The sequence below is a fragment of the Pseudophryne corroboree genome, chromosome 7, assembly GCF_028390025.1.
Source record: "Pseudophryne corroboree isolate aPseCor3 chromosome 7, aPseCor3.hap2, whole genome shotgun sequence".
In the NCBI taxonomy this organism is placed as follows: Eukaryota; Metazoa; Chordata; class Amphibia; order Anura; family Myobatrachidae; genus Pseudophryne; species Pseudophryne corroboree.
In genome coordinates, this window is record NC_086450.1 from 293,807,228 (window position 1) to 293,834,088 (window position 26,861).

General features: G+C 47.6%; 1 protein-coding gene across 5 annotated transcripts in view; it reads left to right on the forward strand.

Annotated features, from left to right (window-relative positions):
• The window catches only part of ALG1 (ALG1 chitobiosyldiphosphodolichol beta-mannosyltransferase), a 190,351-nt gene that overhangs the window by 61,887 nt on the left and 101,603 nt on the right, over positions 1–26,861 (forward strand). For all 5 annotated transcript variants that reach the window (XM_063934235.1, XM_063934234.1, XM_063934233.1 and 2 more), the window contains 4 exons: positions 11,304–11,393; positions 11,692–11,802; positions 13,694–13,815; positions 20,271–20,309. In XM_063934235.1, the coding sequence (XP_063790305.1) occupies positions 11,304–11,393; positions 11,692–11,802; positions 13,694–13,815; positions 20,271–20,309 (362 nt within the window). The remainder of the gene's footprint in view (positions 1–11,303; positions 11,394–11,691; positions 11,803–13,693; positions 13,816–20,270; positions 20,310–26,861) is intronic.

Sequence of the window (26,861 nt, forward strand, 5' to 3'; positions counted from 1 at the left end):
TGGGTCTCAAAAGCGCCCCATATCCCAGGTCGCTGACACAGATACCGACACAGATACTGACTCTAGTGTCGACTATGAGGATGCAAAATTACAGCCGAAGGTGGCAAAAGGTATTCGGTACATGATTATTGCCATAAAGGAGGTTTTGCATATCACGGAGGAACCCCCTGTCCCTGACACGAGGGTTCACATGTATAAAGGGAAAAAGCCTGAGGTCACGTTTCCGTCCTCATTTGAGCTAAGCGAATTATGCGAAAAGGCTTGGGAATCTCCAGATCGGAGACTACAGGTTCCCAAAAGGATTCTCATGGCGTATCCCTTTCCACAGAAGGATTGGATACGATGGGAATCTGCGCCTAAAGTAGATAAGGCGCTGACACGCTTATCCAAGAAGGTGGCACTGCCTTCTCCAGATACAGCTTCCCTCAAGGATCCTGCTGATCGCAAGCAGGAAATCACCCTGAAGCACATTTACACACATTCAGGAACTATAGTTAGGCCGGCCATGGCGTCGGCCTGGGTTTGTAGTGCTGTCGTGACATGGGCAGACTCCTTATCTACGGAGATTGACACCTTAGATAGGGATACCATCCAAATGACCATGGAGCATATCGGAGATGCTGCCTTGTATATGAGGGATGCTCAGAGAGACATTTGTTTACTAAGCTCTAGAATAAACGCTATGTCTATTTCTGCTAGGCGGCTCTTGTGGATCCGACAGAGGACGGGAGACGCCGACTCGAAGCGGCATATGGAGTCATTGCCGTACAAGGGGGAGGAGTTGTTTGGAGAAGGCCTCTCGGACCTACTCTCTACTGCTACGGCTGGTAAATCGAATTTCTCTGACGTCCTAGTGGATGCTGGGAACTCCGTAAGGACCATGGGGAATTAGACGGGCTCCGCAGGAGACTGGGCACTCTAAAAGAAAGATTAGGTACTATCTGGTGTGCACTGGCTCCTCCCTCTATGCCCCTCCTCCAGACCTCGGTTAGATTTCTGTGCCCGGCCGAGCTGGATGCAAACTAGGGGCTCTCCTGAGCTCCTAGAAAGAAAGTATATTTTAGGTTTTTTATTTTACAGTGAGACCTGCTGGCAACAGGCTCACTGCAACGAGGGACTAAGGGGAGAAGAAGTGAACCTACCTGCTTGCAGCTAGCTTGGGCTTCTTAGGCTACTGGACACCATTAGCTCCAGAGGGATCGACCGCAGGATCCGTCCTTGATGTTCGTTCCCGGAGCCGCGCTGCCGTCCCCCTTACAGAGCCAGAAGCTAGAAGAGGTCCGGAAAAATCGGCGGTAGAAGACTTCAGTCTTCACCAAGGTAGCGCACAGCACTGCAGCTGTGCGCCATTGCTCCTCTTGTACACCTCATACTCCGGTCACTGATGGGTGCAGGGCGCTGGGGGGGAGGGCGCCCTGAGCAGCAATAATTAGACCTTGGCTGGCAAAATAATCACAATATATAGCCCCAGAGACTATATATGTGATAAATACCCCTGCCAGATTCCATAAAAAAGCGGGAGAAAAGTCCGCCGAAAAAGGGGCGGAGCTATCTCCCTCAGCACACTGGCGCCATTTCTCCCTCACAGCTCCGCTGGAAGGAAGCTCCCTGGCTCTCCCCTGCAGTCTGCACTACAGAAGGGTAAAAAAGAGAGGGGGGGCACTAAATTTAGGCGCAGTATATAATTTATAGCAGCTATAAGGGGATATAATTCAGTTAGTCCCTGTATTATATAGCGCTCTGGTGTGTGCTGGCATACTCTCTCTCTCTGTCTCCCCAAAGGGCTTTTTGTGGGGTCCTGTCCTCTGTCAGAGCATTCCCTGTGTGTGTGCGGTGTGTCGGTACGGCTGTGTCGACATGTTTGATGAGGAGGCTTATGTGGAGGCAGAGCAGATGCCTATAAATGTGATGTCACCCCCTGCGGGGCAGACACCTGAGTGGATGGACTTATGGAAGGAATTACGTGCAAGTGTCGACTCCTTACATAAAAAAATTGACGACATGCCAAATGCGGGACAGCCGGCTTCTCAGCTCGTGCCTGCCAAGACGACTCAAAGGCCATCAGGGGCTCTAAAGCGCCCGCTACCTCAGATGGCAGACACAGATGTCGACACGGATACTGATACCAGTGTCGACGACGAAGAGTCTAATTTAATGTCCACTAGGGCCATTCGTTGCATGATTGAGGCAATGAAAGAGGTATTACACATTTCTGATATAAACCCAGGTACCTCAAAAAAGGGTATTATGTTTGGGGAGAAAAAACTACCAATAGTTTTTCCCCATCTGAAGAATTAAATGAAGTGTGTGAAGAAGCGTGGGCTTCCCCCGATAAAAAAAATTGGTAATTTCTAAAAAGTTACTAATGGCGTTCCCTTTCTCGCCAGAGGATAGGTCACGTTGGGAAACACCCCCTAGGGTGGATAAAGCGCTCACACGCTTGTCAAAAAAGGTGGCACTACCGTCTCCGGATACGGCCGCCCTAAAGGAGCCTGCTGATAGAAAGCAGGAGGCGATCCTGAAGTCTGTATATACACACTCAGGCATTATACTGAGACCAGCGATTGCTTCAGCATGGATGTGCAGTGCTGCAGCTGCGTGGTCAGATTCCCTGTCGGAAAATATTGACACCCTAGACAGGGACACTATTCTGCTAACCGTAGAGCATATAAAAGACTCAGTCTTATACATGAGAGATGCACAGAGAGAGATCTGCCGACTGGCATCTTAAATAAGTGCTCTGTCCATCTCTGCTAGGAGAGGCTTATGGACTCGGCAGTGGACAGGGGATGCAGATTCGAAAAGGCACATGGAAGTTTTGCCTTATAAGGGTGAGGAGTTATTCGGGGATGGTCTCTCAGACCTAGTTTCCACAGCAACAGCTGGGAAGTCAGCATTTTTGCCCCATGTCCCCTCACAGCCTAAGAAAGCGCCGTATTATCAAGTACAGTCCTTTCGACCCCAGAAAAACAGGCGGGGAAAAGGCGGGTCCTTTCTGTCCAGAGGCAGAGGTAGGGGAAAAAAGCTGCAACAAACAGCAGGTTCCCAGGAACAAAAGTCCTCCCCCGCTTCTTCCAAGTCCGCCGCATGACGGTGGGGCTCCACAGGCGGAGCCAGGTACGGTGGGGGGCCGCCTCAAAAATTTCAGCGATCAGTGGGCTCGCTCACAGGTGGATCCCTGGATCCTTCAAGTAGTATCTCAGGGGTACAAGCTGGAATTCGAGGCGCCTCCCCCCCGCCGTTTCCTCAAATCTGCCTTGCCGACAACTCCCTCGGGCAGGGAGGCTGTGCTAGAGGCAATTCACAAGCTGTATTCCCAGCAGGTGATAGTCAAGGTGCCCCTACTTCAACAAGGACGGGGTTACTATTCCACACTGTTTGTGGTACCGAAACCGGACGGTTCGGTGAGACCCATTTTAAATTTGAAATCCTTGAACACATACATAAATAAATTCAAGTTCAAGATGGAATCGCTCATGGCGGTTATTGCAAGCCTGGACGAGGGGGATTACATGGTATACCTGGACATCAAGGATGCTTACCTGCATGTCCCCATTTACCATCCTCACCAGGAGTACCTCAGATTTGTGGTACAGGATTGCCATTACCAATTCCAGACACTGCCGTTTGGACTGTCCACGGCACCGAGGGTGTTTACCAAGGTAATGGCAGAAATGATGATACTCCTTCGAAAAAAGGGAGTTTTAATTATCCCGTACTTGGACGATCTCCTTATAAAGGCGAGGTCCAAGGAGCAGTTGTTGGTCGGAGTAGCACTATCTCGGGAGGTGCTACAACAGCACGGATGGATTCTAAACATTCCAAAGTCACAGCTGGTTCCTTCCACACTCCTACTGTTCCTGGGGATGGTTCTGGACACAGAACAGAAAAAAGTGTTTCTTCCGCAGGAGAAAGCCAAGGAGCTGTCCTCTCTAGTCAGAGACCTCCTGAAACCAAAACAGGTATCGGTGCATCACTGCACACGAGTCCTCGGAAAAATGGTAGCTTCATACGAAGCAATTCCATTCGGCAGGTTCCATGCAAGAACCTTTCAGTGGGACCTCTTGGACAAGTGGTCGGGATCGCATCTTCAGATGCATCGGCTGATAACCCTGTCTCCAAGGACCAGGGTGTCTCTGCTGTGGTGGCTGCAGAGTGCTCATCTTCTAGAGAGCCGCAGATTCGGCATACAGGACTGGGTCCTGGTGACCACGGATGCCAGCCTTCGAGGCTGGGGGGCAGTCACACAGGGAAGAAATTTCCAAGGACTTTGGTCAAGTCAGGAGTCGTCCCTACACATAAATATTCTGGAACTGAGGGCCATTTACAATGCCCTAAGTCAGGCAAGGCCCCTGCTTCAAAACCAGCCGGTACTGATCCAATCAGACAACATCACTGCAGTCGCCCATGTAAACCGACAGGGCGGCACAAGAAGCAGGTTGGCGATGGCAGACGCCACAAGGATTCTCCGATGGGTTGAAAATCACGTCTTAGCACTGTCAGCAGTGTTCATTCCGGGAGTGGACAACTGGGAAGCAGACTTCCTCAGCAGACACGACCTACACCCGGGAGAGTGGGGACTTCATCCAGAAGTCTTCCAACTGTTGGTAAACCGTTGGGAAAGGCCACAGGTGGACATGATGGCGTCCCGCCTCAACAAAAAGCTAAAGAGATATTGCGCCAGGTCAAATGACCCTCAGGCGATAGCTGTGGACGCTCTGGTGACACCGTGGGTGTACCAGTCAGTTTATGTGTTCCCTCCTCTGCCTCTCATACCAAAGGTACTGAGAATAATAAGAAGGCGAGGAGTAAGAACGATACTTGTGGTTCCGGATTGGCCAAGAAGAGCTTGGTACCCAGAACTTCAAGAAATGATATCAGTGGACCCATGGCCTCTACCGCTCAGACAGGATCTGCTACAGCAGGGGCCCTGTCTGTTCCAAGACTTAACGCGGCTGCGTTTGACGGCATGGCGGTTGAATTCCGGATCCTAAAGGAAAAGGGCATTCCGGAGGAAGTCATTCCTACGCTGATAAAAGCCAGGAAAGAAGTAACCGCAAACCATTATCACCGTATATGGCGAAAATATGTTGCGTGGTGTGAGGCCAGGAAGGCCCCTACTGAGGAATTTCAGCTGGGTCGTTTTCTGCACTTCCTACAGTCGGGAGTGACTATGGGCCTAAAATTGGGTTCCATTAAGGTCCAGATTTCGGCTCTGTCGATTTTCTTTCAGAAAGAACTGGCTTCACTGCCTGAAGTTCAGACATTTGTAAAGGGAGTGCTACATGTTCAGCCCCCTTTTGTGCCTCCTGTGGCACCTTGGGATGTCAACGTGGTGTTGAGTTTCCTGAGATCACATTGGTTTGAGCCACTTAAAACTGTGGATCTGAAATATCTCACGTGGAAAGTGGTCATGTTATTGGCCTTGGCTTCGGCCAGGCGTGTGTCAGAATTGGCGGCTTTGTCATGTAAAAGCCCTTATCTGATTTTCCATATGGATAGGGCAGAATTGAGGACTCGTCCCCAGTTTCTCCCTAAGGTGGTATCAGCTTTTCACTTGAACCAACCTATTGTAGTGCCTGCGGCTACTAGGGACTTGGAAGATTCCAAGTTACTGGACGTAGTCAGGGCCTTGAAAATTTATGTTTCCAGGACGGCTGGAGTCAGGAAAACTGACTCGCTTTTTATCCTGTATGCACCCAATAAACTAGGTGCTCCTGCTTCTAAGCAGACTATTGCTCACTGGATTTGTAGCACAATTCAGCTGGCGCATTCTGCGGTTGGATTGCCGCATCCTAAATCAGTAAAAGCCCATTCCACAAGGAAAGTGGGCTCATCTTGGGCGGCTGCCCGAGGGGTCTCGGCTTTACAACTTTGCCGAGCTGCAACTTGGTCAGGGGCAAACACGTTTGCTAAATTCTACAAATTTGATTCTTTGGCTGAGGAGGACCTTGAGTTCTCTCATTCGGTGCTGCAGAGTCATCCGCGCACTCCCGCCCGTTTGGGAGCTATGGTATAATCCCCATGGTCCTTACGGAGTTCCCAGCATCCACTAGGACGTCAGAGAAAATAAGATTTTACTCACCGGTAAATCTATTTCTCGTAGTCCGTAGTGGATGCTGGGGGGCGCCCATCCCAAGTGCGGATTGTCTGCAATACTTGTATATAGTTATTGCCTAACTAAAGGGTTATTGTTGAGCCATCTGTTGAGAGGCTCAGTTATATTTCATACTGTTAACTGGGTATAGTATCACGAGTTATACGGTGTGATTGGTGTGGCTGGTATGAGTCTTACCCGGGATTCAAAATCCTTCTTTATTGTGTCAGCTCTTCCGGGCACAGTATCCTAACTGAGGTCTGGAGGAGGGGCATAGAGGGAGGAGCCAGTGCACACCAGATAGTACCTAATCTTTCTTTTAGAGTGCCCAGTCTCCTGCGGAGCCCGTCTATTCCCCATGGTCCTTACGGAGTTCCCAGCATCCACTACGGACTACGAGAAATAGATTTACCGGTGAGTAAAATCTTATTTTTTTACCTTATGTTCCCCCGCAGCATTCTAAGAAGGTACCGCATTATCAAATGCAGTCCTTTCGTTCCAATAAAAACAAGAAGGTACGTGGATCGTCCTTCGTTGCCAGAGGTAAAGGCAAGGGAAAACGGCTGCACTCAGCTAGTTCCCAGAAGCAAAAGTCCTCCCCTGCTTCCGCAAAGTCCACAGCATGACGCTGGGGCTTTCCGGGGGGGGGTCAGATCAAGTGGGGCACGTCTTCGTCTTTTCAGCCACGTCTGGGTTCAATCACAGGTGGATCCCTGGGCAATAGAGATTGTTTCCCAGGGATACAGACTGGAATTCGAAGACATGCCTCCTCGCCGGTTTTTCAAATCTGCTCTGCCGGCTTCCCCGTCAGAGAGGGAGCTAGTGTTAGCGGCAATTCACAAATTGTACATTCAACAGGTGATAATCAAGGTTCCTCATCTCCAGCAAGGAGAGGGTTATTATTCATCCCTGTTTGTGGTACCGAAACCGGACGGTTCGGTCAGACCCATTCTAAATCTAAAATCCCTGAACCTGTACTTGAAGAGGTTCAAGTTCAAGATGGAATCGCTCAGAATGGTCATCGCCAGCCTGGAGGGAGGGGATTTTATGGTGTCCCTGGACATAAAGGATGCGTACCTTCATGTTCCGATTTTCCCCCCTCACCAGGTGTTTCTGAGATTTGCAGTACAGGATTGTCACTACTAATTTCAGACGTTGCCGTTTGGTCTTTCCACGGCCCCGAGAATTTTCACCAAGGTAATGGCGGAAATGATGGTGCTCCTGCGCAAGCAGGGAGTCACAATTATCCCGTACTTGGACGATCTCCTTATAAAGGCGAGATCTCGGGAGAAGTTGCTGGACAGCGTGTCTCTGTCCGTGAAGACGTTGCAGAGGCATGGTTGGATTCTCAATTTACCGAAATCCCAGCTAGTACCTGCAACGCGTCTGACCTTTTTGGGCCTGATTCTAGACACAGACCAAAAAAGAGTTTTTTTCTTCCGGTGGAGAAGGCTCAGGAGCTCATAGCCCTGGTCAGGAACCTTTTAAAGCCAAAAAAGGTTTCTGTGCATCATTGCACAAAAGTTCTGGGGAAGATGGTGGCTTCATACGAGGCCATCCCTTTCGGCAGGTTCCATGCGAGGACCTTCCAATGGGACCTATTGGACAAATGGTCCGGGTCCCATCTACATTTGCAGAAACGGATCACCTTGTCTCCCAGGGCCAGGGTATCTCTCCTGTGGTGGCTGCACAGTGCTCACCTCCTAGAGGGTCGCAGGTTCGGCATTCAGGACTGGATCCTGGTGACCACGGACGCGAGCCTCCGAGTTTGGGGAGCTGTCGCACTGGGAAGAAATTTCCAAGGTCTCTGGTCAAGCCTAGAGACTTGTCTCCACATCAATGTCCTGGAGTTAAGGGCCATTTACAACGCCCTACGCCTGGCGGAGGAATGGCTTCAGAACAAACCGGTTCTGATTCAGTCGGACAATGTCACGGCAGTGGCTCATGTAAACCGCCAGGGTGGCACAAGGAGCAGAGTGGCCATGGCAGAGGCGTCCAGGATTCTGCGCTGGGCGGAAGGCCAGGTAAGCGCGCTATCAGCAGTGTTCATCCCGGGGGTGGACAACTGGGAGGCGGACTTCCTCAGCAGGCACGACCTGCATCCGGGAGAGTGGGGACTTCATCAAGAAGTCTTCACACAGATCGTGGATCGGTGGGAACTGCCTCAAATAGACATGATGGCGTCCCGTCTCAACAAAAAGCTAAAGAGGTATTGCGCCAGGTCAAGAGACCCTCAGGCGGTAGCGGTAGACGCTCTGGTGACACCATGGGTGTTCAGATCGGTCTATGTGTTTCCTCCTCTGCCTCTCATACCCAAGGTGTTGAGATTAATAAGACTAAGAAGGGTCAGAGCAATTCTCATTGTTCCTGATTGGCCAAGGAGGACTTGGTATCCGGATCTGCAAGAGTTGCTCACAGAAGATCCGTGGCCTCTTCCTCTAAGGCAGGACCTGCTGCAGCAGGGGCCCTGTCTGTTCCAAGACTTACCGCGGCTGCGTTTGACGGCATGGCGGTTGAATGCCGGATCCTAGCGGAAAAAGGGATTCCGGAGGAGGTCATTCCTACCCTGATCAAGGCTAGGAAGGATGTGACATCGAAACATTATCACCGTATATGGCAGAAATATGTTTCTTGGTGTGAGGCCAGAGCTGCTCCTACGGAGGAGTTCCATTTGGGCTGTTTGCTTCACTTCCTTCAAGCGGGAGTGAATTTGGGCCTAAAATTAGGGTCCATAAAGGTCCAAATTTCGGCCTTATCCATTTTCTTTCAAAGAGAATTGGCTTCTCTTCCTGAAGTACAGACTTTTGTGAAGGGCGTGCTGCATATTCAGCCTCCCTTTGTGCCTCCGGTGGCGCCTTGGGATCTTAACGTGGTATTAAGTTTCCTCAAGTCACCTTGGTTTGAACCACTCAAAACAGTGGAGTTGAAATACCTCACTTGGAAAGTGGTTATGTTGTTGGCCTTAGCGTCTGCAAGGCGTGTTTCAGAATTAGCTGCTTTATAATATAAAAGCCCATACCTAATTTTTCACGTGGATAGGGCAGAGTTGAGGACTCGGCCTCAATTTCTGCCCAAGGTGGTCTCATCTTTTCATATGAACCAACCTATTGTTTTGCCTGTGGCTACTCGGGACTTGGAGGACTCTGAGTCCCTGGATGTGGTCAGGGCTTTGAAGATTTATGTGACCAGAACAGCTAGGATCAGGAAGACGGAAGCTCTGTTTGTTCTGTATGCGGCCAACAAGGTTAGCGCTCCTGCTTCAAAGCAGACTATTGCTCGCTGGATCTGTAACACGATTCAGCAGGCGCATTCTACGGCAGGATTGCCATTACCTAAATCGGTTAAGGCCCATTCCACTAGGAAGGTGGGCTCTTCTTGGGCGGCTGCCCGAGGGGTCTCGGCATTACAGCTTTGCCGAGCGGTTACTTGGTCAGGTTCAAACACCTTTGCAAAGTTCTACAGGTTTGATACCCTGGCTGAGGAGGACCTTGTGTTTGCTCAATCGGTGCTGCAGAGTCATCCGCACTCTCCCGCCCGTTTGGGAGCTTTGGTATAATCCCCATGGTCCTTACGGAGTCCCCAGCATCCACTAGGACATTAGAGAAAATAAGATTTTACTTACCGGTAAATCTATTTCTCGTAGTCCGTAGTGGATGCTGGGCGCCCGTCCCAAGTGCGGACTTCTGCAAGACTTGTATATAGTTATTGCTTCAATAAGGGTTATATTATAGTTGGTCGGTCTTGAACCGAGGCTATGTTAATTGTTCATACTGTTAACTGGGTAGTTTATCACAAGTTATACGGTGTGATTGGTGTGTCTGGTATGAATCTCGCCCTTAGATTTACAAAAATCCTTTCCTCGTACTGTTCATATCCTCTGGGCACAGTTTCTCTAACTGAGGTCTAGAGGAGGGACATAGAGGGAGGAGCCAGTGCACACCCAGAATCCAAAGCTTTCTTAAAGTGCCCTATCTCCTGCGGAGCCCGTCTATTCCCCATGGTCCTTACGGAGTCCCAGCATCCACTACGGACTACGAGAAATAGATTTACCGGTAAGTAAAATCTTTTTATTATTTTTTATTTTCAAACATCGAAACATTGATCGGGAACATCGCGGCTTTCATTTTGAAAGCCGGGACAGCCTGCAGGTATGCAGGGGTGGTCTGGGGGTGACTTGGGTTAATTTACTCTCCCCAGCGGCTGCCATTGTCTGCAGCCGCTGGAGGGGGGAATCCTGCCGTGCTGACCGATCAGCAGTGATCGGCAGCACGGCAGACACAGGGGGAGAGTGCAGGAAGGCAGAGGGACCTTCCGGTCCCTCTGACGGCAGCAGCGGAAGGAAGTTTATATTCCCTGCCGCTGCTAATACTCTCTATCTGACTGGTCGCATCCTGTGCGACCAGGTCAGATAGAGCACTTGCAGGCATGGTCGCATCTGATGCGACCATGCCAGGCAAGTGGTTAAGGGGGGAATTCAAATGTTTGAAAAGTCGGTTTGGTGTCTGTTTTTTCCTGTCCATTAGATAGGAAAAAACAGACACCCAACTGACTTTTCAGACAATTGAATATCCCCCTAAATGGCTACAGAAGCATAAGGTCTATCTGTATGCCATTGCTATCTGCTGCAAACAGAAAGAAACGCCTCCAGTGTGCTCAGGAACACAGGAATTGGGCAGTAAATGATTGGAAATTGGTCAGTGCATATGACCGATCACGTTTTCAGCTACATCATGCAGATGGTTGGGTGAGGATATGGAGACAACAGCATGGAAGCATCTGGATCTGCCACTACCAAACCTTCAGGAAATGGGAGATGCATTTCATTGCATTTGGGCTAATATTCCCCACAAAACCTACAGACAGTTAGTAGAATTCCTGGAAGAATTCAAGCCATATTTAGGGCAAAATGTATTCCAACAAAGTACTTAATAATTTGGCCCCCAGTGTATATCATCATGTGCTTTTGTAATAACGGATAGTGAAAAATGTAGCATCAGTTAGAAATGGAAACGATAGACCATGAAATTTGGATTGTATGTGTGGGTCAGAAATTTTTTATTTACCCAACTGAAATCTAATTTCTCTAAGCTGTGGCAGAAAGTTTAATGTGTACTGTAAAAACAAGTAGTAAAACAGACTAATTAGTCTAGTATTTAATAATGGCAAGATTCTAACATTTGTGTTTCTCAATGATGGTTTCTTGCAGGTATGAAAAATTATTTGGACGCTTGTCTAATTATAACTTCTGTGTAACAAATGCCATGAAGGAAGATTTGCTGCATAACTGGAGTATAAGGTACTATAAGACTACATTAGATTGTGAGCATGATGAGAACGCCTTTTACAACCATTCACATAGTGCAGCCACAGGTGTCTTGTTGGTCTCTTGTTCTGATTTTACTTGACCCAACTGCATATTTTTCCTACATGTTGCTGGTCTAAGGACTGGGGCAGTTTTAAATGTACAGTAATTGACACTCCATGCCAGCTACTGATTTACATCTACTAGGTCAGTGTGTAGAAAATAAACGGTTTAAGCATTTTAACTCTTAACTATACTATATACGTCTCTTGAGTTACACTTATTGTTGCAGATCCATCACTCTGTATGACAAGCCTCCGTCAATATTTAAAGAGACTTCATTGGAATGTAAGCATCAGCTATTCATGGAACTTGGCAAGGATTATGCTCCATTCAAAGATCAGTAAGTTTTATTAAAACATTTACTAAAAAATATAAAAGCATCAGTTCTTGGAAATTCCGCCCCCCTTCCCCAAAGGTTCTAAGCAAACAAACTGTTGATAGCCAGAGAGGGAATTGCTTTAGGGAGGAAGAGAAACATTTTACTCACGAATACACCGCGACCTCTAGCAGAGGAGGAGTGGGGGGGGGGGGGCGCAAACTAGTCACACTGAACAAGTGGCGAACACTAGGGCCCATGTTTATCGAGCTTTTGAGAGTGATAAATTGCACGGTGATAGAGTACCAACCAATCGGCTCATAACTGTCAATTTTCAAACACAGCCGGTAACATGGCACTTGGGAGCTGATTGATTGGTACTTTATTATCGTGGAATTTATCACTCTCCAAGGCTTGATAAATTTGGGCCTAAATTTATATTCCTTTTGTCTAAGAATATTTAATATGAGCCCAAAGTATTGCACGAAAACAGACCTGTTGTTATTGTATTAAAACATACACTATGGGCGGTAGTCAAATGATTTATCACGCCCAATTTCCTTTGTAAAGTGATCCCCGTTACCGTGCATATCGCGCCCCTATTAATCAGGTTTAGCTGCGTAGTGGATTGGGTGTCCCCGCAACCGCAGAGGTAGCGAGCTGAAATTATTATACCATGCCCATCAGCAGAAACAGAACGGGTGTGGAAGGGAGTGAAAAGAATTGAATGGGATGTAATGGAGTCAGAGTTCACCCGACGTGCTGGATGCTGGTCGAACTCAGACGTTTTTTAATGGGGTAGTCATTTAAAAGACATAACTATGCCTTGTAAATGACTGCCCCCTTAAAAAAAAGTCAGAGTTCGTCTGGCATCCCGCACATCGGGCGATCTCAGACTCCGTTACATCCCACCCATAGTGTATGCTTGTCTATAGATATAAATGCGTGAGTGTGCGCTATTTGCTTGGCCCACTAACATAATGTTTGTGAGTGCGGTGACATTAAATGCACCAATTGGAGTGGGAGTACTGGTGAAAGGGAGCCTGTCACCTAAAATAAATAGACTCTGTCTGGACCTGGAAGCTACTCCCTACACATGGAGACTTCTTCTGGAATTATTATTGTGGGAGAAGTTTTAATTTTCCACTATGCACAGTGGGGTTGGGTAGGCAGTGCTGGCGATCCCGGCGGTCAGCATACCGGCCGTGGGATCCCGACAGCAGAATGCCGGCTGGGCGGGGAAGCGCAATGATGCCCCTCGCTGCGCTCGCCACAGGTTCTATTCCCACTCTATGGGTGTCGTGGACACCCACGAGTGGGAATTATCCCTGCTAGTCAGCAGTCTCGTAACTACATCCCGTACAGTGGACTTCCTGTTTCTAGCTAGTAAAGGCCACAGTGTGCTTCTTTCAGACATTGTATGCCGGTAGTGTTGAGGCGTGGTAACTTGTCATTTTTAACTTTGTATTACTGTGTGTGTATGGCTGTTGGATTAGCCCATTTATAATGGTATATACTTTACATTAGTATAAGCATACAAATACTTTTTGCAAATGATAGAATTATATTTGAATCAATTTGAGATGTGCTAACTACAATAACCATGTTTGTTTTATATAATTAGTAATTAACTAAAGTTTCTCTATCTCTGAAAAACAGAACTGCAGCTGCTTATTTATCCTGTCATAACCTAAACTCTGATTACGATGAGTGTTGCTACACAAGTTGTTAAGGAAGGCAGGGGGAATTTGGGGAAAGACAGTGGTAACTTTCTAAATTAGGATGCTGCTCCCAAGTAAGGCAAACCTAAAATTCAGTAAATGCCAAATCCCTGCCATATGTTTTGTTGCTTACAGAAATGTGAGAACTGCATTTGTAGTGTATATATGTTCAGTTGTTTTCTTTCCATGTTCAGGTCAAAAAGTGCAAAGTCAGATGTGGAAAAATCTGCATTCACAGAATTAAACCTTTCAACTGGAACGGTTACATATAAGGCTGAAAGACCGGCCTTGCTGATTAGTAGTACAAGTTGGACAGGTATTTGTTGATTTCTTTAAATATAGACCAGAATATAATGTAATATTACAAATCTAGTATATAATGCATTACGCCCCTTTCCCTTCTGTATGTCCACGCTGCGGAAAGCTCTTTCTAAAGGGCCCCATACACTAGGGAGATGTATCTCAGAAATGACTTCCATGCAGTTTTCCTGCAATCTGGCCGTGAGCTTCCCGGGAGCCCTTCGATTGCGATTTGCTACTTGAGTGTATTTTTACATGTGATTTATCTCATGCAATCTAATGTTATTAAACCTATTTCCATGCAATTGAGATAAATCTAACGTGCAGCACGTGTGATTTGCGATGTGAGACACATGGAAACGCGCATTGCATTGCAATCACACGAAAAGGACGTGCAGTGTGACACTTTTCATGCAATCCGTCTCAGCAATTTGTCTCAATTGCATGAAAACAGACAATATCGCACTAGTGTATGGGGCACTTTAGCGTTTGATACAAGTTTACATGCTAAAAGACAGATAATGCTCCATAATGGGATTTGGTCTTTAGGTTGACTGCACTTAGGTCGACACTCATTAGGTCGACCACTATTGGTTGATATGCATTAGGGCGACATGGTCTATAGGTCGACATGGTCACTATGTTGACATGAAAAACGGGTGACATGAGTTTTTCATTTTTCTCTGACGTCCTAGTGGATGCTGGGAACTCCGTAAGGACCATGGGGAATAGCGGCTCCGCAGGAGACTGGGCACAAAAGTAAAAGCTTTAGGACTAGCTGGTGTGCACTGGCTCCTCCCCCTATGACCCTCCTCCAAGCCTCAGTTAGATTTTTGTGCCCGGCCGAGAAGGGTGCATGCTAGGTAGCTCTCCAGAGCTGCTTAGAGTAAAAGTTTTAAATAGGTTTTTTTATTTTCAGTGAGACCTGCTGGCAACAGGCTCACTACATCGTGGGACTAAGGGGAGAAGAAGCGAACTCACCTGAATGCAGAGTGGATTGGGCTTCTTGGCTACTGGACATTAGCTCCAGAGGGACGATCACAGGTTCAGCCTGGATGGGTCCCGGAGCCGCGCCGCCGGCCCCCTTACAGAGCCAGAAGAGCGAAGAGGTCCGGAAAAATCGGCGGCAGAAGACGTTCCTGTCTTCAATAAGGTAGCGCACAGCACTGCAGCTGTGCGCCATTGCTCTCAGCACACTTCACACTCTGGTCACTGAGGGTGCAGGGCGCTGGGGGGGAGCGCCCTGAGACGCAATAAAACATGTTTTAAACCTTATATGGCTAAAGAAATGCATCACATATAGCTCCTGGGCTATATGGATGCATTTAACCCCTGCCAGTTTTCCTAAAAAAAGCGGGAGAAAAGGCAGCCGAAAAGGGGGCGGAGCCTATCTCCTCAGCACACAAGCGCCATTTTCCCTCACAGCTCCGCTGGAAGGACGGCTCCCTGACTCTCCCCTGCAGTCCTGCTACAGAATCAGGGTAAAACAAGAGAGGGGGGGCACTAATTGGCAGAAAATACATATACAGCAGCTATAGAAGGGAGAAACACTTATATAAGGTTATCCCTGCATATATATAGCGCTCTGGTGTGTGCTGGCAAACTCTCCCTCTGTCTCCCCAAAGGGCTCGTGGGGTCCTGTCCTCTATCAGAGCATTCCCTGTGTGTGTGCTGTGTGTCGGTACGATTGTGTCGACATGTATGAGGAGGAAAATGATGTGGAGGCGGAGCAATTGCCTGTAATAGTGATGTCACCCCCTAGGGAGTCGACACCTGACTGGATGGTCGTATGGAAGGAATTACGTGACAGTGTCAGCACTTTGCAAAAAACTGTTGACGACATGAGACAGCCGGCAAATCAGTTAGTGCCTGTCCAGGCGTCTCAAACACCGTCAAGGGCTCTAAAGCGCTCGTTACCTCAGATGGTCGACACAGACCCAGACACGGATACTGACTCCAGTGTCGACGGTGACGAGACAAACGTAATGTCCAGTAGGGCCACACGTTACATGATCACGGCAATGAAGGAGGCTTTGAACATTTCTGATACTACAAGTACCACAAAAAAGGGTATTATGTGGGGTGTGAGAAAACTACCCATAGTTTTTCCTGAATCAGATGAATTAAATGAGGTGTGTGACAAAGCGTGGGTTTCCCCCGATAAAAAACTGCTGATTTCTAATAAATTATTGGCATTATACCCTTTCCCGCCAGAGGTTAGGGCGCGTTGGGAAACACCCCCTAGGGTAGATAAGGCGCTCACACGCTTATCAAAACAAGTGGCGTTACCGTCTCCTGATACGGCCGCCCTCAAGGAACCAGCTGATAGAAAGCTGGAAAATATCCTAAAAGGTATATACACACATACTGGTGTTATACTACGACCAGCAATCGCCTCAGCCTGGATGTGCAGCGCTGGAGTGGCTTGGTCGGATTCCCTGACTGAAAATATTGATACCCTGGATAGGGACAGTATATTGTTGACTATAGAGCATTTAAAGGATGCATTACTATATATGCGAGATGCACAGAGGGATATTTGCACCCTGGCATCAAGAGTAAGTGCGTTGTCCATTTCTGCCAGAAGAAGTTTATGGACACGACAGTGGTCAGGTGATGCGGATTCAAAACGGCATATGGAAGTTTTGCCGTATAAAGGGGAGGAGTTATTTGGGGTCGGTCTATCAGACCTGGTGGCCACGGCGACGGCTGGAAAATCCACCTTTTTACCCCAGGTCACCTCTCAGCAGAAAAAGACACCGTCTTTTCAAACTCAGTCCTTTCGTTCCCATAAGGGCAAGCGGGCAAAAGGCCACTCATTTCTGCCCCGGGGCAGAGGAAGGGGAAAAAGACTGCAGCAAGCAGCCTCTTCCCAGGATCAGAAGCCCTCCCCCGCTTCTGCCAAGTCTTCAGCATGACGCTGGGGCTTTACAAGCGGACTCAGGCACGGTGGGGGCCCGTCTCAAAAATTTCAACGCGCAGTGGGCTCACTCGCAAGTGGACCCCTGGATCCTGCAGGTAGTATCACAGGGGTACAAATTGGAATTCGAGACGTCTCCCCCTCGCCGGTTCCTGAAGTCTGCTCTACCAACGTCTCCCTCCGACAGGGAGGCAGTATTGGAAGCTATTCACAAGCTGTATTCCCAGCAGGTGATAATCAAGGTACCCCTCCTACAGCAGGGAAAGGGGTATTATTCCACGCTGTTTGTGGTACCGAAGCCGGACGGCTCGGTGAGACCGATTTTAAATCTGAAATCATTGAACACTTACATAAAAAGGTTCAAATTCAAGATGGAATCACTCAGAGCAGTGATAGCGAACCTGGAAGAAGGGGACTATATGGTGTCTCTGGACATCAAAGATGCTTATCTCCATGTCCCAATCTACCCTTCTCACCAAGGGTACCTCAGGTTTGTGGTACAGAACTGTCATTATCAGTTTCAGACGCTGCCGTTTGGATTGTCCACGGCACCACGGGTCTTTACCAAGGTAATGGCCGAAATGATGATTCTTCTTCGAAGAAAAGGCGTCTTAATTATCCCTTACTTGGACGATCTCCTGATAAGGGCAAGGTCCAGGGAACAGTTAGAGGTCGGAGTAGCACTATCTCAGGTGGTGCTACGTCAGCACGGGTGGATTCTAAATATTCCAAAATCGCAGCTGATTCCAACAACACGTCTACTGTTCCTAGGGATGATTCTGGACACAGTCCAGAAAAAGGTGTTTCTCCCGGAGGAGAAGGCCAGGGAGTTATCCGAGCTAGTCAGGAACCTCCTGAAACCAGGACAAGTGTCAGTGCATCAATGCACAAGGGTCCTGGGAAAGATGGTGGCTTCTTACGAAGCGATTCCATTCGGAAGATTCCATGCAAGAACGTTTCAGTGGGATCTGCTGGACAAATGGTCCGGATCGCATCTTCAGATGCATCAGCGGATAACCCTATCTCCAAGGACAAGGGTGTCTCTCCTGTGGTGGTTGCAGAGTGCTCATCTTCTAGAGGGCCGCAGATTCGGCATTCAGGACTGGATTCTGGTGACCACGGATGCCAGCCTGAGAGGCTGGGGAGCAGTCACACAGGGAAGAAATTTCCAGGGCTTGTGGTCAAGCATGGAAACGTCTCTTCACATAAATATCCTGGAACTAAGGGCAATTTACAATGCCCTAAGTCAAGCAAGGCCTCTGCTTCAGGGTCAGTCGGTTTTGATCCAATCGGACAACATCACGGCAGTCGCCCACGTAAACAGACAGGGCGGCACAAGAAGCAGGAGGGCAATGGCAGAAGCTGCAAGAATTCTTCGCTGGGCGGAAAATCATGTGACAGCACTGTCAGCGGTGTTCATTCCGGGAGTGGACAGCTGGGAAGCAGACTTCCTCAGCAGACACGACCTCCACCCGGGGGAGTGGGGACTTCACCCAGAAGTCTTCCACGTGATTGTAAACCGTTGGGAAAAACCAAAGGTGGACATGATGGCGTCTCGACTCAACAAGAAACTAGACAGATATTGCGCCAGGTCAAGGGACCCTCAGGCAATAGCGGTGGACGCTCTGGTAACACCGTGGGTGTACCAGTCAGTGTATGTGTTCCCTCCTCTGCCTCTCATACCCAAAGTACTGAGAATTATAAGAAGGAGAGGAGTAAGAACTATACTCGTGGCTCCGGATTGGCCAAGAAGGACTTGGTACCCGGAACTTCAAGAGATGCTCACGGAGGACCCGTGGCCTCTACCTCTCAGAAAGGACCTGCTCCAGCAGGGACCTTGTCTGTTCCAAGACTTACCGCGGCTGCGTTTGACGGCATGGAGGTTGAACGCCGGATCCTGAAGGAAAAAGGCATTCCAGATGAAGTCATCCCTACCCTGGTCAAGGCCAGAAAGGATGTAACCGCAAAACATTATCACCGCATTTGGCGGAAATATGTTGCGTGGTGTTAGGCCAAGAAGGCCCCTACAGAGGAATTTCAACTGGGTCGTTTCCTGCATTTCCTGCAAACAGGACTATCTATGGGCCTAAAATTAGGGTCCATTAAGGTTCAAATTTCGGCCCTGTCAATCTTCTTCCAAAAAGAACTGGCTTCAGTGCCTGAAGTTCAGACGTTTGTCAAAGGGGTACTGCATATACAGCCTCCTTTTGTGCCTCCAGTGGCACCTTGGGATCTCAATGTAGTGTTGAGTCTCCTAAAATCACATTGGTTTGAACCACTCACCACTGTGGAATTGAAATATCTCACATGGAAAGTGGTCATGCTGTTAGCCCTGGCTTCAGCCAGGCGTGTCTCAGAATTGGCGGCTTTATCATATAAAAGCCCTTACCTAATTTTTCATTCAGACAGGGCAGAACTGAGGACTCGCCCTCAATTTCTCCCTAAGGTGGTTTCAGCGTTTCACATGAACCAGCCTATTGTGGTACCTGCGGCTACTAGGTACTTGGAGGACTCCAAGTTGCTGGACGTAGTCAGGGCCCTGAAAATATATGTTTCCAGGACGGCTGGAGTCAGAAAATCTGACTCGCTGTTTATCCTGTATGCACCCAACAAGCTGGGTGCTCCTGCTTCTAAGCAGACGATTGCTCGTTGGATTTGTAGTACAATTCAGCTTGCACATTCTGTGGCAGGCCTGCCACAGCCAAAATCTGTAAAAGCCCATTCCACAAGGAAAGTGGGCTCATCTTGGGCGGCTGCCCGAGGGGTCTCGGCTTTACAACTTTGCCGAGCAGCTACTTGGTCAGGGGCAAACACGTTTGATAAATTTTACAAATTCGATACCCTGGCTGAGGAGGACCTGGAGTTCTCTCATTCGGTGCTGCAGAGTCATCCGCACTCTCCCGCCCGTTTGGGAGCTTTGGTATAATCCCCATGGTCCTTACGGAGTTCCCAGCATCCACTAGGACGTCAGAGAAAATAAGAATTTACTTACCGATAATTCTATTTCTCATAGTCCGTAGTGGATGCTGGGCGCCCATCCCAAGTGCGGATTGTCTGCAATACTTGTATATAGTTATTGTTACAAAAATCGGGTTGTTTATTGTTGTGAGCCATCTTTTCAGAGGCTCCTACGTTTATCATACTGTTAACTGGGTTCAGATCACAAGTTGTACGGTGTGATTGGTGTGGCTGGTATGAGTCTTACCCGGGATTCAAGATCCTTCCTTATTATGTACGCTCGTCCGGGCACAGTATCCTAACTGAGGCTTGGAGGAGGGTCATAGGGGGAGGAGCCAGTGCACACCAGCTAGTCCTAAAGCTTTTACTTTTGTGCCCAGTCTCCTGCGGAGCCGCTATTCCCCATGGTCCTTACGGAGTTCCCAGCATCCACTACGGACTATGAGAAATAGAATTATCGGTAAGTAAATTCTTATTTTTTTTAACTTTTTTTATACTTCACAATCCACATGGACTACGATTGGGAATAGTAACCCGTTGAATTTAATTATAAATGGGATATAGTTTCTCATATGTTTTTATTTTTATTGCAGAGGATGAAGACTTCAGTGTTTTATTAAATGCATTAAAAGGTAAAGTTTTTTTGATACTTTTTGTTTTGGGTTTTTTGTTTTTAGGCTTATATTTTCTGTGATAACTGTTCTTATAATTAAGCTCTGCTTCCATGCTTCCTGTTCCGTAGACACTGGTTACCCGCACACTAAGAATTTATTTTCTGTATCTATTTATCTATTGCAAACATTAAAATGTAAATGGGTGATTTTCCAGAAAGTGAACATAGTCCCGTGCATCACACGCTTTAATTTTTTTTTCCTTTTCAACTGGTTTGTTAAGAAATAGTTGTTGTATGAAAACTTAATTGCTTAGTAGCAATGCCTTACCCTATAACTTAAGACCAACTAAAATATTGGTATTTTGGAGAAGTATGTTGTTTGAATTTGTGTAGCTGACCTATGCATCAAAGAGTCACCGAATGTATAATTCTCTTTTCAGATTATCTTATTGCAACAAGCTTATCAGCCATTATTTTCTCATGTCCCAAAATATATTCATGTGTCTTAAGACTATTATAACTGTCTAAGAATGTTATCTTTTGGCAGTGGGAGTTGTACAATGTTCAAGTATTTCTAGAGTCCAATCATGCCAGAGCACACTCAAATCAGTAAGTTTGCTTTTGCATAGTATAACAGTGTATCTAACATACAGTGCATCCAGAAAGTATTCACAGTGCTTCACTTTTTCCACATTTTGTTATGTTACAGCCTTCTTCCAAACTGGAATAAATTCAGTTTTTCCCTCAAAATTCTACACACAATACCCCATAATGGCAACATGAAAAAAGTGTTTTTGAGATTTTTGCAAATGTATTAAAAATAAACTAAGAAATCACATGTACATAAGTATTCACAGCCTTTGCTTAATACTAGAGATGAGCGGGTTCGGTTTCTCTGAATCTGAACCCGCCAGAACTTCATGTTTTTTTTCACGGGTCCGAGCGACTCGGATCTTCCCGCCTTGCTCGGTTAACCCGAGCGCGCCCGAACGTCATCATGACGCTGTCGGATTCTCGCGAGGCTCGGATTCTATCGCGAGACTCGGATTCTATATAAGGAGCCGCGCGTCGCCGCCATTTTCACACGTGCATTGAGATTGATAGGGAGAGGACGTGGCTGGCGTCCTCTCCATTTAGATTATAAGAGACTGAGAGAGATTTACTGGAGCTGACTAGGAGGAGTACTGTTACTGTAGAAGTGTAGAGACTGAGTGGAGAGAGTTTACTAGTGAGGACAGTGCAGTTTACTTTATAATCCGTTCTCTGCCTGAAAAAAGCGATACACAGCACACAGTGACTCAGTCACATACCATATCTGTGTGCACTGCTCAGGCTCAGGCCAGTGTGCTGCATCATCTATTATCTATATATAATATTATATATATCTGTCTGACTGCTCAGCTCACACAGCTTATAATTGTGGGGGAGACTGGGGAGCACTACTGCAGTGCCAGTTATAGGTTATAGCAGGAGCCAGGAGTACATAATATATTATATAGTGAGTGACCACCAGACACACAGTGCAGTTTATTTAATATATCCGTTCTCTGCCTGAAAAAAGCGATACACACAGTGACTCAGTCAGTCACATACCATATCTGTGTGCACTGCTCAGGCTCAGGCCAGTGTGCTGCATCATCTATTATCTATATATAATATTATATATATCTGTCTGACTGCTCAGCTCACACAGCTTATAATTGTGGGGGAGACTGGGGAGCACTACTGCAGTGCCAGTTATAGGTTATAGCAGGAGCCAGGAGTACATAATATATTATATAGTGAGTGACCACCAGACACACAGTGCAGTTTATTTAATATATCCGTTCTCTGCCTGAAAAAAGCGATACACACAGTGACTCAGTCAGTCACATACCATATCTGTGTGCACTGCTCAGGCTCAGGCCAGTGTGCTGCATCATCTATATATATTATATATCTGTCTGACTGCTCAGCTCACACAGCTTATAATTGTGGGGGAGACTGGGGAGCACTACTGCAGTGCCAGTTATAGGTTATAGCAGGAGCCAGGAGTACATATTATATTAAAATTAAACAGTGCACACTTTTGCTGCAGGAGTGCCACTGCCAGTGTGACTGACCAGTGACCTGACCACACTGACCACCAGTATAGTTAGTAGTATACTTATATTGTGATTGCCTGAAAAAGTTAAACACTCGTCGTGTGACTTCACTTGTGTGTTTTTTTTTTTTTTATTCTATAAAAATAAAACTCATTCTGCTGACAGACAGTGTCCAGCAGGTCCGTCATTATATAATATATAATATATACCTGTCCGGCTGCAGTAGTGATATATATATATTTTTCATATCATTTATCATCCAGTCGCAGCAGACACAGTACGGTAGTTCACGGCTGTGGCTACCTCTGTGTCTCTGCACTCGGCAGGCAGTCCGTCCATAATTGTAATACCACCTAACCGTGGATTTTTTTCATTCTTCTTTATACATACATAGTTACATAGACATCTTCTCTTTATCAACCAGTCTATATTAGCTGCAGACACAGTACAGTACGGTAGTTCACGGCTGTGGCTACCTCTGTGTCTGCACTCGGCAGGCAGTCCGTCCATAATTGTATACCACCTAACCATGGTTTTTTTTCATTCTTCTTTATACATACATAGTTACATAGACATCTTCTCTTTATCAACCAGTCTATATTAGCTGCAGACACAGTACAGTACGGTAGTTCACGGCTGTGGCTACCTCTGTGTCTGCACTCGGCAGGCAGTCCGTCCATAATTGTATACCACCTAACCGTGGATTTTTTTCAGTCTTCTTTATACATACATAGTTACATAGACATCTTCTCTTTATCAACCAGTCTATATTAGCTGCAGACACAGTACAGTACGGTAGTTCACGGCTGTGGCTACCTCTGTGTCTGCAGTCGGCAGGCAGTCCATAATTGTATACTAGTATCCATCTCCATTGTTTACCTGAGGTGCCTTTTAGTTGTGCCTATTAAAATATGGAGAACAAAAATGTTGAGGTTCCAAAATTAGGGAAAGATCAAGATCCACTTCCACCTCGTGCTGAAGCTGCTGCCACTAGTCATGGCCGAGACGATGAAATGCCAGCAACGTCGTCTGCCAAGGCCGATGCCCAATGTCATAGTACAGAGCATGTCAAATCCAAAACACCAAATATCAGAAAAAAAAGGACTCCAAAACCTAAAATAAAATTGTCGGAGGAGAAGCGTAAACTTGCCAATATGCCATTTACCACACGGAGTGGCAAGGAACGGCTGAGGCCCTGGCCTATGTTCATGGCTAGTGGTTCAGCTTCACATGAGGATGGAAGCACTCAGCCTCTCGCTAGAAAAATGAAAAGACTCAAGCTGGCAAAAGCAGCACAGCAAAGAACTGTGCATTCTTCGAAATCCCAAATCCACAAGGAGAGTCCAATTGTGTCGGTTGCGATGCCTGACCTTCCCAACACTGGACGTGAAGAGCATGCGCCTTCCACCATTTGCACGCCCCCTGCAAGTGCTGGAAGGAGCACCCGCAGTCCAGTTCCTGATAGTCAGATTGAAGATGTCAGTGTTGAAGTACACCAGGATGAGGAGGATATGGGTGTTGCTGGCGCTGGGGAGGAAATTGACCAGGAGGATTCTGATGGTGAGGTGGTTTGTTTAAGTCAGGCACCCGGGGAGACACCTGTTGTCCGTGGGAGGAATATGGCCGTTGACATGCCAGGTGAAAATACCAAAAAAATCAGCTCTTCGGTGTGGAGGTATTTCACCAGAAATGCGGACAACAGGTGTCAAGCCGTGTGTTCCCTTTGTCAAGCTGTGATAAGTAGGGGTAAGGACGTTAACCACCTCGGAACATCCTCCCTTATACGTCACCTGCAGCGCATTCATAATAAGTCAGTGACAAGTTCAAAAACTTTGGGTGACAGCGGAAGCAGTCCACTGACCAGTAAATCCCTTCCTCTTGTAACCAAGCTCACGCAAACCACCCCACCAACTCCCTCAGTGTCAATTTCCTCCTTCCCCAGGAATGCCAATAGTCCTGCAGGCCATGTCACTGGCAATTCTGACGAGTCCTCTCCTGCCTGGGATTCCTCCGATGCATCCTTGCGTGTAACGCCTACTGCTGCTGGCGCTGCTGTTGTTGCCGCTGGGAGTCGATGGTCATCCCAGAGGGGAAGTCGTAAGCCCACTTGTACTACTTCCAGTAAGCAATTGACTGTTCAACAGTCCTTTGCGAGGAAGATGAAATATCACAGCAGTCATCCTACTGCAAAGCGGATAACTGAGGCCTTGACAACTATGTTGGTGTTAGACGTGCGACCGGTATCCGCCGTTAGTTCACAGGGAACTAGACAATTTATTGAGGCAGTGTGCCCCCGTTACCAAATACCATCTAGGTTCCACTTCTCTAGGCAGGCGATACCGAGAATGTACACGGACGTCAGAAAAAGACTCACCAGTGTCCTAAAAAATGCAGTTGTACCCAATGTCCACTTAACCACGGACATGTGGACAAGTGGAGCAGGGCAGGGTCAGGACTATATGACTGTGACAGCCCACTGGGTAGATGTATGGACTCCCGCCGCAAGAACAGCAGCGGTGGCACCAGTAGCAGCATCTCGCAAACGCCAACTCTTTCCTAGGCAGGCTACGCTTTGTATCACCGCTTTCCAGAATACGCACACAGCTGAAAACCTCTTACGGCAACTGAGGAAGATCATCGCGGAATGGCTTACCCCAATTGGACTCTCCTGTGGATTTGTGGCATCGGACAACGCCAGCAATATTGTGTGTGCATTAAATATGGGCAAATTCCAGCACGTCCCATGTTTTGCACATACCTTGAATTTGGTGGTGCAGAATTTTTTTAAAAACGACAGGGGCGTGCAAGAGATGCTGTCGGTGGCCAGAAGAATTGCGGGACACTTTCGGCGTACAGGCACCACGTACAGAAGACTGGAGCACCACCAAAAACTACTGAACCTGCCCTGCCATCATCTGAAGCAAGAAGTGGTAACGAGGTGGAATTCAACCCTCTATATGCTTCAGAGGTTGGAGGAGCAGCAAAAGGCCATTCAAGCCTATACAATTGAGCACGATATAGGAGGTGGAATGCACCTGTCTCAAGTGCAGTGGAGAATGATTTCAACGTTGTGCAAGGTTCTGATGCCCTTTGAACTTGCCACACGTGAAGTCAGTTCAGACACTGCCAGCCTGAGTCAGGTCATTCCCCTCATCAGGCTTTTGCAGAAGAAGCTGGAGGCATTGAAGAAGGAGCTAAAAGGGAGCGATTCCGCTAGGCATGTGGGACTTGTGGATGCAGCCCTTAATTCGCTTAACAAGGATTCACGGGTGGTCAATCTGTTGAAATCAGAGCACTACATTTTGGCCACCGTGCTCGATCCTAGATTTAAAGCCTACCTTGGATCTCTCTTTCCGGCAGACACAAGTCTGCTGGGGTTGAAAGACCTGCTGGTGACAAAATTGTCAAGTCAAGCGGAACGCGACCTGTCAACATCTCCTCCTTCACATTCTCCCGCAACTGGGGGTGCGAGGAAAAGGCTCAGAATTCCGAGCCCACCCGCTGGCGGTGATGCAGGGCAGTCTGGAGCGACTGCTGATGCTGACATCTGGTCCGGACTGAAGGACCTGACAACGATTACGGACATGTCGTCTACTGTCACTGCATATGATTCTCTCAACATTGATAGAATGGTGGAGGATTATATGAGTGACCGCATCCAAGTAGGCACGTCACAGAGTCCGTACTTATACTGGCAGGAAAAAGAGGCAATTTGGAGGCCCTTGCACAAACTGGCTTTATTCTACCTAAGTTGCCCTCCCACAAGTGTGTACTCCGAAAGAGTGTTTAGTGCCGCCGCTCACCTTGTCAGCAATCGGCGTACGAGGTTACATCCAGAAAATGTGGAGAAGATGATGTTCATTAAAATGAATTATAATCAATTCCTCCGCGGAGACATTGACCAGCAGCAATTGCCTCCACAAAGTACACAGGGAGCTGAGATGGTGGATTCCAGTGGGGACGAATTGATAATCTGTGAGGAGGGGGATGTACACGGTGATATATCGGAGGGTGAAGATGAGGTGGACATCTTGCCTCTGTAGAGCCAGTTTGTGCAAGGAGAGATTAATTGCTTCTTTTTTGGGGGGGGTCCAAACCAACCCGTCATATCAGTCACAGTCGTGTGGCAGACCCTGTCACTGAAATGATGGGTTGGTTAAAGTGTGCATGTCCTGTTTTGTTTATACAACATAAGGGTGGGTGGGAGGGCCCAAGGACAATTCCATCTTGCACCTCTTTTTTCTTTTCTTTTTCTTTGCATCATGTGCTGATTGGGGAGGGTTTTTTGGAAGGGACATCCTGCGTGACACTGCAGTGCCACTCCTAGATGGGCCCGGTGTTTGTGTCGGCCACTAGGGTCGCTAATCTTACTCACACAGCTACCTCATTGCGCCTCTTTTTTTCTTTGCGTCATGTGCTGTTTGGGGAGGGTTTTTTGGAAGGGACATCCTGCGTGACACTGCAGTGCCACTCCTAGATGGGCCCGG